The 10,000-nt window shown below is 39.1% G+C and overlaps 2 protein-coding genes across 6 annotated transcripts in view; one reads left to right on the top strand and one right to left on the bottom strand.

The window, feature by feature from the left end:
* Nucleotides 1–7,254, top strand: part of LOC143289789 (axonemal dynein light chain domain-containing protein 1-like) — a 70,556-nt gene extending 63,302 nt beyond the window's left edge. For 4 of the 5 annotated variants that reach the window (XM_076598924.1, XM_076598926.1, XM_076598922.1 and 1 more), the window contains 3 exons: nt 626–723; nt 2,827–2,935; nt 3,787–7,253. In XM_076598924.1, coding sequence (XP_076455039.1) covers nt 626–723; nt 2,827–2,935; nt 3,787–3,975 — 396 coding nt within the window. In that variant the 3' untranslated portion in view covers nt 3,976–7,253. Of the gene's footprint in view, nt 1–625; nt 724–2,826; nt 2,936–3,786 lie in introns of all 5 variants that reach the window. The other variant, XM_076598925.1, reaches the window with a different exon arrangement.
* Nucleotides 7,255–8,049: 795 nt separating this feature from the next.
* Nucleotides 8,050–10,000, bottom strand: part of LOC143289465 (microtubule nucleation factor SSNA1-like) — a 4,621-nt gene continuing 2,670 nt past the window's right edge. The window contains exon 3 of the mRNA XM_076598437.1: nt 8,050–10,000. This exon is cut by the window's right edge and continues 454 nt beyond it. The gene's annotated coding sequence lies outside the window, so the exon portion shown is untranslated.

Genomic DNA, 10,000 nt, shown 5'->3' with positions numbered 1-10,000 from the left:
ATGTTGATAAATTTGATTGCTGTTATTTTGTGATCTCATCATTCATTGTATAACATTAGACCGACCGGCAATGGCATTGGGCCATGTAATATGATACAATACAATGTAAATATAATGTAATACAATATAATACAATACAATTCAATACAATACAGTACAGTACAGTACAGTTCAGTACAGTACAGTACAGTACAGTACAGTACAGGACAGCACAGCACAGTACAGTACATTATATATGTATGTATGATAGTCAGTCATGTCCGACTAGGACCATCAGAGCAGCAGAGGAGACATCTACTGTCCTGACTATCTGGGCTGGAATTTGATTATAGTCTTTCGGTCAAGAGGGGTTTAGGACAGTTGGCGTTGGGATGGTTCCCAAAGGCCAGCTAGCCCCAACACTATTGTGTAGTACAATACAATATGATACGATACAATACGATACGATACGATACAATACAATACAATACAATAAAATACAATGTAATGCAATGCAATACAGTACAGTACAATATGATGCAGTGCACTGCAATACAACACAGCACAACACAACACAGCAAGACACAATACAACACAATACAATACAATGCAATACAATACAATACATGTGTTGTCTGTTGTGCAGGAGATGGCGACGACGCCAGTGAAGGCGGTCGGTGCCCCGGACACCAAGAAAGCCTTCGAGGCGTTGGCCACCGTCAACTCTCTCCAGGATCAACTTTTGTGAGTGTTCCCCTCTGATGTTCACTTCTTCTTTTTTCTCTATAACCTTAATTTTCTTCTTCTTCTTCTTCTTCTTCTTCTTATTATTATTATTATTATTTTACAACACTGTAGAACTGAATACCACTTGTGGAGTGTTGGCCTTGAGGTAACACGTACCCCTAGGAAGCGAGAGAAACTGAGTTCGAATCACACCAGCAGTCGCCAGTATTTTCTCCCCCTCTGCTACACCTTGAGGGGTGGTCTGGACGCTAGTCATTCGGATGAGACTATAAACTGAGGTCCCATATGCTGCACGCAGTTAACGCATGTGAAAGATTCCATGGCAACAAAAGGGTTGTCCCTGGCAAAATTCTGTAGGAAAATCCACTTCAGTAGGAAAACAAATAAAATTGCCGGCAGAAAAAATAACAAAAAGTGGGTGGTGCTGTCAGTGTAGCGATGCACTCTCCCTGGGGAGAGCTGCCCGAATTTCACACACAAAGAAATCTGTTGTGAAAAGAACAGTAATAAAAATCTGTAACGCCCAGTTGCTTCCCTTGAACCAAGTACAGATATTTACCTTCTGCAGTCAGGGCCAAACATCCAAATATTTAGTCTGTGACAGTGGGCACATTCAGTTTCACATTCTCAGTCTGTTGTATTCCCACTTGGCGCATTCAGCTTTGTTGGCTTTAGCCTTGCCAGTGTTTTCAAAGGGGATTGACTGTGTTTTGGATGACTTTGTGTGTGTTTTGTGTGAGGAGTTTGGCTTTGACAGTTTCAGTTAGTCAGGCCTTGAGTGCATGCTTATGTATTTGTATACCTATCAGAGTGGATTTCTTCTACTGAGTTTTGCCAGAGGACAACACTCTCGTTGCCATGGGTTCTTTTTCAGTATGCCAAATGCGTGCTGCACACGGGACCTCGGTTTATCATCTCATCCGATTGACTGTGTGCCAAGTTTGATTTTCCAGTCAAAATTAGGAAGAAGGGTGAGAGAGGGTTTTGAACCCAGACCCTCACGGACTCTCTGTATTGGCAGACGAGCATCTTATCTTATGTGGAGTGATGGCCTAGAGGTAACGTGTCCGCCCAGGAAGCGAGAGAATCTGAGCACACTGGTTTGAATCATGGCTCAGCCGCCAATATTTTCTCCCCCTCCACTAGACCTTGAGTGGTGGTCTGGACGCTAGTCATTCAGATCAGACAATAAACTGAGGTCCCATGTGTAGCATGCACTTAGCGCATGTAAAAGAACCCACGGCAACAAAAGTGTTGTTCCTGGCAAAATTCTGTAGAAAAGTCCACTTCGATAGGAAAAACAAATAAAACTGCATGCAGGAAAAAAATACAAAAAAAAGTGAGTATAGCGACGCACTCTCCCTGTGGAGAGCAGCCCCGATTTCACACAGAGAAATCTGTTGTGATAAAAAGAAATACAAATACAAATACAAATACAAAATAACCATTCTGACACCTTCCTCCTACCACAGGGGATGATGAATGGAGTGTTGGCCTAGAGGTAATGCATCCGCCTAGGAAGCGAGAGAATCTGAGCACACTGGTATGAGTTGAGTCCCACAGTCGCCAGTATTTTCTCCCCCTCCATTAGACCTCGTGTTGTGGTCTAGACGCTAGTCTTTGGGATGAGACGATAAACTGTGCATTTTGCACATGTTAAAGAATCCATGGCAACAAAAAGGGCTGTCCCTGGCAACATTCTGTGGGGAAAATGTACTTTGATAGGAAAACAAACAGAATTGCAGGCAGAAAAAAAAAAGAACAATATAAATGGTGCTCTCAGTGTAGGTATGCGCTCCCCTTGGGAGAGCAGAGCAGCCAGAATTTCACACAGATAAATCTGTTGTGACAAAAAGAGTAAGACAAGACAAGACAAGACAAGACAAGGCAAGGCAAGGCAAGGCAAGGCAAGGCAAGGCAATACAATACAATTCACAATACTTCTTCTTCGTTTGTGGGCTGCAACTCCCACGTTCACTCATATGTACACGAGTGGGCTTTTGCGTGTATGACCATTTATAACCATGCCATGTAGGCAGCCATACTCCGTTTTCATGGGTATACAATACAATAAAGGATGAATGGCGCTGTGTTGTGCAGGATGACAGAGCAGAGAGCACAGGAGGCAGAAGAAAGAGCATCCACAGCAGAGATGGATCTGGCCACGGCACAGGAAAACATCCGCTCCCTGCAGAAACAGCTGGAGAAGGTGTGTGGGTGTTTGTGTGTGTTGTGTGTGTGTGTGTGTGTGTGTGTGTGTGTGTGTGTGTGTGTGTGTGTGTGTGTGTGTGTGTGTGTGTGTGTTGTGTTGTGTGTATTGTGTGTGTGTGTGCTGTTTGTGTGTGTGTGTATTGGATGTGTGTTGCGTGTATGTGTTTTGTGTTGGTGTGTGTGTGTGTGTGTGTTGTGTTGGTGTGTGTGTGTGTGTGTGTGTTGTGTTGTGTGTGTGTGTTGTGTTGTGTGTGTGTGTGTGTTGTGTTGTGTTGTGTGTGTGTGTGTGTTGTGTGTGTGTATTGTGTTGTGTGTGTGTTGTGTGTGTGCATTGTGTGTGTGTACATGTATGCATGTATGAGATAGATCTGGCCACAGCACAGGAAACCATCCGCTCCCTGCAGAAACAGTTGGAGAAAGTGGGGGTGGGTGTGTGTGTGGGGGGGGCTTGGGGGTGGGGGTGGGGTGTGGTCGGTGAGTGTGTGCGAGTGTGTTTGTGTGGGAGTGTGTGTGTGCATGTACTTAGGTAGATGTGTTAAGTGTGTCCGCACGTGTGTGTGTGTGTGTGTGTGTGTGTTTGTGTGTGTGTGTATGTGCATATTTTTCAGGTTGTAGGAACTTGAATTTTAAGATCAGTAATAAAACATACAGAACATGTATGTTTGTTGTTCTCCTGACTTGATACAATGTTGTTGTTTTTTTGTTGATGGTTTTTTTTGGGGGGTTTTTTTGGTCGTTTTTCTGTGGTAATATTGGACAGTTAAACCCTCACTCACACACATTATTACAGATGATAGCAACTTGACTGACTAGCAATCGACATTATCAAAAGTCTCGTCTGTTGTGAAGTTGACGATGAAGGCGGAGGATACCTCGGTGTCTCAGAGCGCCATTGCCAGCGTGGCATCACCCGCTCCCAGCCAGCCCAGTCAGCCTGCAGAATCTCCACGGCAACTGACGAGTGCCGACACTGCCAAGAGCGACTCTAAGAAAAAAGACCCTCGTACCAAGTCCTCAGGCAAAAGCAAAAAGAAGTAGACTGCGTGGTTTAGAGTAGAAAGCTCAAAGCGACAGGGCGTCTTTTTGTTTGTTGAACAATTTGACCATGAGGGCGTATTGGCCAGTAGGTCGTTTCAAACTCAACTCTAAAGTGTCTTTTGTTGTTCCTCTTGAACCTGGAATGGTTGTGATGAATCAGAACCTTTGATTCAGTTTTCAGAGCCGAGGCAGTAGAGAACACCCATGCTAACAGTGTTTACTATAAAATATATCTATGTACATGCTGAAAAAACTTAACGTTATTGCTCTGACTTATGCACAAGTTCTCACTCATGGTAGAGTCGTCCTGGAGAGTCTATAACAATTTTCAAAGTCCTGAACAATGTTAAGAAAGTCGGTCAAAGTTGTGGAAGAGCATGCGATAAAAGACCAACAGAGTTTGAAAATCTTAACAAGTTTTGGAAGTTTGTAACCAAAGTTTGACGATAAAAATCTTATCAAGTTTTGGAAGTTGGTAATCAAAGTTTGACAATAAAAAGCTTGTCAAGTTTTGGAAGTTGATAATCAAGGTTTAAAAATTTGTGGAAAGGCATGTGGTATGAAGCTATCACAGTTTTGAAAACCCACTTGTATTGGACACATATTAGACAATATCCAAAAAGAGGCCTTGGAGAAGATCAGTTTTCCATCAGACTATGAAACACTGTCCTTCAATCGTTGCTGTAAGTGTCCATGTTTTTTCTTCCATTTTTTCTTTTTTTTTTATATCAGCTACTGATCATCTCTGAAGAACAGAATATTTTGTTATAGCATAGGTCATTATTTTCGCACAACACTCAAAAGATTGTCTTTTTTATTCAAAGATAACAAAATATTGCAGTTAGTCTTCTTGCCAAATTTATACTGTGCTTTAACTCTTGAAGACTGGATGACAATGACAGCCCACCATGTTTGTTTCAAGGTTGTTCCAGATCTGTTTGTGTCTGTTACATGTTTTTACAGGAAGGAAATAGAATAATCACCCTGACTATTCTGATTTATTTAGATTCTTTACCAACTTAGCATTGAGAACACGAAGACTTGTTTTCATTGTTGTATTGTGCACTTAACTTTCCGTCCAAACCACCGTGAGTGATATGATGTATTTTAGGTTGAGATCTTAATGATGATTTCGTTTTTTTAAACCATTGCCAAACCAATGGTGATTATTTTTTAATCTGTCATACTCTGTACCATTCGACCAAGACAGAATCAGTATTACTGATGGAGTTTCTACTCAGAATTATTGATAGTGGTTTCTTTTTTCTTTTTTTTTTTTTTTTTTTGATACATTTTGTAGAACTGATTCTGGATTATTAAAATGCTGGATACAATATTGTCCTTGTTTCCTCGGTCTCAAGTGAGCTGTGATCTTTGTCAGTCAAAAAGAAGTGTTGCGTGTCATTTTGGAATGGCATTCTGTATTAATGTAAGTATGTGTTGATTGACTACAATGTGGATGTTGGAAAGGGGTTACTATGTCTCCCTTGCATGAAAAAGAGAAGGGAACAAAGGTTGACTTAAACTGACTGGGATACCACAGAATTTTGTGTACTGTATTTTTACAGTGTCGACTTTGTAATGATAAAAGTTCTTTGTGTGAGTGCGTCTTCTATAGGTGAATACACTCCGCTGTTTTATACCGCTTGGCTTGTTGAAAGATGCTCAGTCACACACACACAAAGATACAAACACACACCTGCTGTGCACATTATTTTATACTGCGTAGCTTGTTGAATGATGCAGTCACACACACAGTCAGACACACATCGCTACAAACACACACACACACACACACACAGAGAAAAACATACACTGTGCACATGCACACCAACACCTAAGCTTCTGCACACACAAAGACACACATACACAGACTTATGTATGTACACATACGGTGCAGAAAGGATGTAGATATTATCAGGTTTGCACTGCATTTTATACATGTGGGCTTCTTTTCCAGATAAAATCTTAACAGCTTCTTGAGACTTCTTGTACAATGAATGTTACTTTAACTCTCTCCATACGAACGGCGAAAGAGAAGACGTTAACAGCGTTTCACCCCAATTACCACCATCAAAATATTGCAAGCGGAAGGCTCTTATGCTGAAGAGGTGAATGTTGACAAAGAATACAACAATTCTAACGACGGAAGCTAAAGGTTGGGTCATTGAGACACCCACTGGACATCCGAGGGGTCTTGTGTAGAGGAGAAGAGAGGACTGGCCGTACTGAGTGAGTTAAACTGTATGTTCATAGTTTCAACAGTTCAGTCAGAGAAAGGTCTCTTTTATATCTTTTTCTGATTACATTTACTGAATGGGATGTGTAAATAATAAAAGCATTAACTTTGGAACACACACGACACCAGACTACCAGTCTCTTCTATGCTGAACGAAACAGTTAGTCTGTGGTGTTCGGACGTACAGTTTTCATCAATGCAGCATTGATACCTGCATTTCAAATGATGTTTGCTGTAGGAAAAGGGTTGATCAATACACATTTTCTTTCATTTAACAAAATGTTAATAACTGTTTTCGAAATGGAGAAGTTAAGGAATCACAGAGTGCAACTATACATGTACCGGTATTAATAATTCAGGGGGATTTGGGATTAGAACATTTGCCATGAAAGCGTTATAGTTGTCAAAACAAAATAGAAAAAAAAGTATCTGTATGGCTCGTTTGCCTGGTTTCGTTCAAGATATTTATGAAATGAACTTTTTACAATTTGTGTGCCTCCTTTTACAAGATGAAAAGTTTCCTTGTTGTTGTGATGTGCACTGCTTGTCGTCCAGACTGCTGTTACAAGTTTTTATGCATTTTTGATCCAGAACTAACCACTTTTTTTTAAAAATTGGATTATATATTTCTTCAAGATCTTTACAGTATGTGGAATAAGTGATGCTCATGTGTTGTTTTGTGAATTTACTGCTGATATATATTTTTTTTGTGTGTATGTAACATGTGCTAAAGCAATCTTTTACATCTTTTTTCTTTTTCTAGCTGAAGATATAAACAAAAGTGTGGATCAACTGCTGACTTTTTCAAATTTATTCCATAGAAAACAAAAAGTAAAAATGCCAAATTGCCCCCCCTTTTTTTTAACATACCGTTTGGTTGTTTTGTTGTTGTTTTTTGTCTGTGTCTCAGTTTTTCTGTTTCTGTTTGTCATTTTATGTTTCAGTTCATGAATATATTGTGATTAAGTTGGTTTGTGTTGATGAATAGAACTTTTGAAAACAAGACTTGGGCTGCTTCGTATTTTCTGATTGTATTGTTTAGGAGTCTTTCACTGTGGTGTATGTGTGATTACCCTGTGGTGTGTGTGTGTGTATGTGTGTGTACATACAAGCATGTATATGTATGTAAATATTATATATGAATGCATGATTTTCCTGGTTCACAATCACAGTGAAATACATAGTTAACATATCATAATTATGAAGAGTGATGTGTCATGCTGACTTCTTGACAAAATTTCATTTGTAGTTATGCTGTATTGTGGTGTATTTGTACTGGGGATTTTTTGGGTTTTTTTTGTGGTCACAACAGATTTTTCTGTGTGAAATTCAAGCTGCTCTCCCACGGGACAGTGCATCGCCACAGGGCAGTGCCAGCTTTCTTTTTCTTTTTTTGTTGGTCTGTGAGTGCATTTCTTTTACTACCAAACTGTACTTTTCAACATAATTATTCCTTTTCTTGCCATGGGTTCTTTTACCAGCTCTAAGAGCATGCAGTATACGGGACATCTGTTTAACATCTCATGTGAAGACTAGTGCCCAGACCACCACTCACTCAGGGGGGGGGGGGGGGGGTGACTAAAAATCCACACCTTATACCCTCTCACCTTACAAAATGCATTCATATTATCTGCTATTTAAAACGCTTACTTCAGCTGGATCTGCAGTTTGACACAGTCAAATTCTGTTTCAAAACTTACCATTAAGTATAGTTCATTGAATTATCTTTTGTAAAAAAAAAAAAATATATATATATATATATATATCTTGCTCACAGAAGGCCTTCACAAGAAAATTAAGATCTCAAGCATTTCACACACAAAGAGAACAGATCTTTGTTATTCTTTTTGATTTCACACTTTATTTATATAATTTAAAAAATAAGTACAGGAAAAATACCACAAATGCATATGACAGAGTGTATATGTATGTGGTTTGTGGTTTGTGAGAGTGAGAGAGGCGGCGTTTGTATGTGTGTGTGAGTGTGTGTCTGTGAGAGAGAGAGAGAGAGACAGCAAGCATAAGACTCCATAATACATCAACAGAATGAAGTGCATTCATAACCCTTACAGCAACATTTCCTAAAAAATTACTTTTTCAGTTTCTGATGCATGATTCATGCTCATTATTGTAACTGTTTCCTCTGTAAACTCTCAAAGACATGATTAAACAAAAGCAACATCAACACTGTTCAATCCTATCCAAATGGACATCGCCATCAAGACTACGCCCACGGCATCTAAAAAACAGATCTCTCTTCCTCCTTTACACTGCAAAAATGTTTAACAAAGCCCAGAATTATTTTCGCTCATGTTTAAAAAGTTAACTCTCTACTCCATGCCCCTACCATAAATATTCTTTTATTGTGTTACCAGTGGATATTGCGGTGTTAAATGAATTTACATAAAGGCAATGGACAGAAAACCACTGACTGGTTTCAGCAGACACTATGATCAGCTAAAGAACATGCTATAGCTAATCTGACTATCAGATTAATTATCACAGAACATCAAGAAAATGTCAAGAGCCTGAAAGGAAAACATCAGCATGCAACAAACTCCCTATCAAAGACGATCTGATAAAATTATGATGACAAACTTCTTTTTTTAAGGGGGGAAAAGGACTAACAAATTAAAACAGGAGTATTTAACTTTTTATGACCTAAATCCTTTTTTTCATAGAGGCGAGCTTACTGAGGACACCAAAATTAAGTCAGACCTAAATCAACTTTTCCTAAGACACGCATCACAAGCCCGCATTTACAGATGGACACACTCCTGGAACTTCTAGAAGTCCCCCAAAAGAGCGGTAAAAAAAAACTTTTAGTTAACATTACAAAAATATATTTGAAGTGATTGTTTATCATACACTGCTCGCATGGGATAGCTGTTAAAAAAAAAAATAAAAAAAATCTTATCTGTGATTATGAGTATGACTTTCATGTAAAAATGTTTCTTTTTGTTAATCTTATAAGTTATATGATTTACCTTAAACATTATAGTATAATGTATTTAATAAACTACCTGTGATTACGACTTTTATTTAAATGATTTCTTTTGTTTATATTTTAATCTATTCAATCATTCCAGATGCTTGCTGTATCATGTTATGTTCCAGGAAAAAAAACCATCTATTCAAGTCCATGGTTTCTGATGCTGGCTGCACCATGCAGTTGATGAACAGCTCTTTTATCATTTACAGCAGTTCTGTGTTATTGCCAATTGTGAATCATTCAGCAGTAAGGTTTATTATACATTTTATTCTGTGAGACAGGCACACACACACAGACATAATGTCTACATAATGTCTTGAGTGCGCATGTGCATGCGAGCAAGAGCGCATGTGCATACGTGCGTGCGTGCGTGTGTGTGAAAACAAATAGTGTGTGTTCAAAAATGCTTCTTAACTGTGTAACAACAGAACAAAGGACTCTTAGAGATAACATAGTGACAGCATACTAAGATATACAGACTGTGCCACAACTGTAAGATCAGTAAGAAACACAATACACCCTAATAATAATCCTAATGCTGTATCATAAATTCCATACATGCAAACAAAATGCTTTAACTAGGTATGCCTTACAGAATGAAGTACCTCAACTGCAACAATCCATTTTATCGTCCCCCCTCCTCTACTCCCAAAAGCAGAAGAAAAAAAGAAGCAAGACAAAGCAACCTTATCCGTCTACAAAATCATCAGTATCTCACTTATAAATAAGACAACTGAAAATCATCCCTATGGAATCGAGAGTTGCCTAAAACCCTGCATCGCACACACACACAC

This window comes from Babylonia areolata, chromosome 14 (assembly GCF_041734735.1).
Source record: "Babylonia areolata isolate BAREFJ2019XMU chromosome 14, ASM4173473v1, whole genome shotgun sequence".
Classification (NCBI taxonomy): Eukaryota; Metazoa; Mollusca; class Gastropoda; order Neogastropoda; family Buccinidae; genus Babylonia; species Babylonia areolata.
Note: the sequence above shows the minus strand (reverse complement) of the source record. Positions and strands in the feature narration are given on the sequence as shown.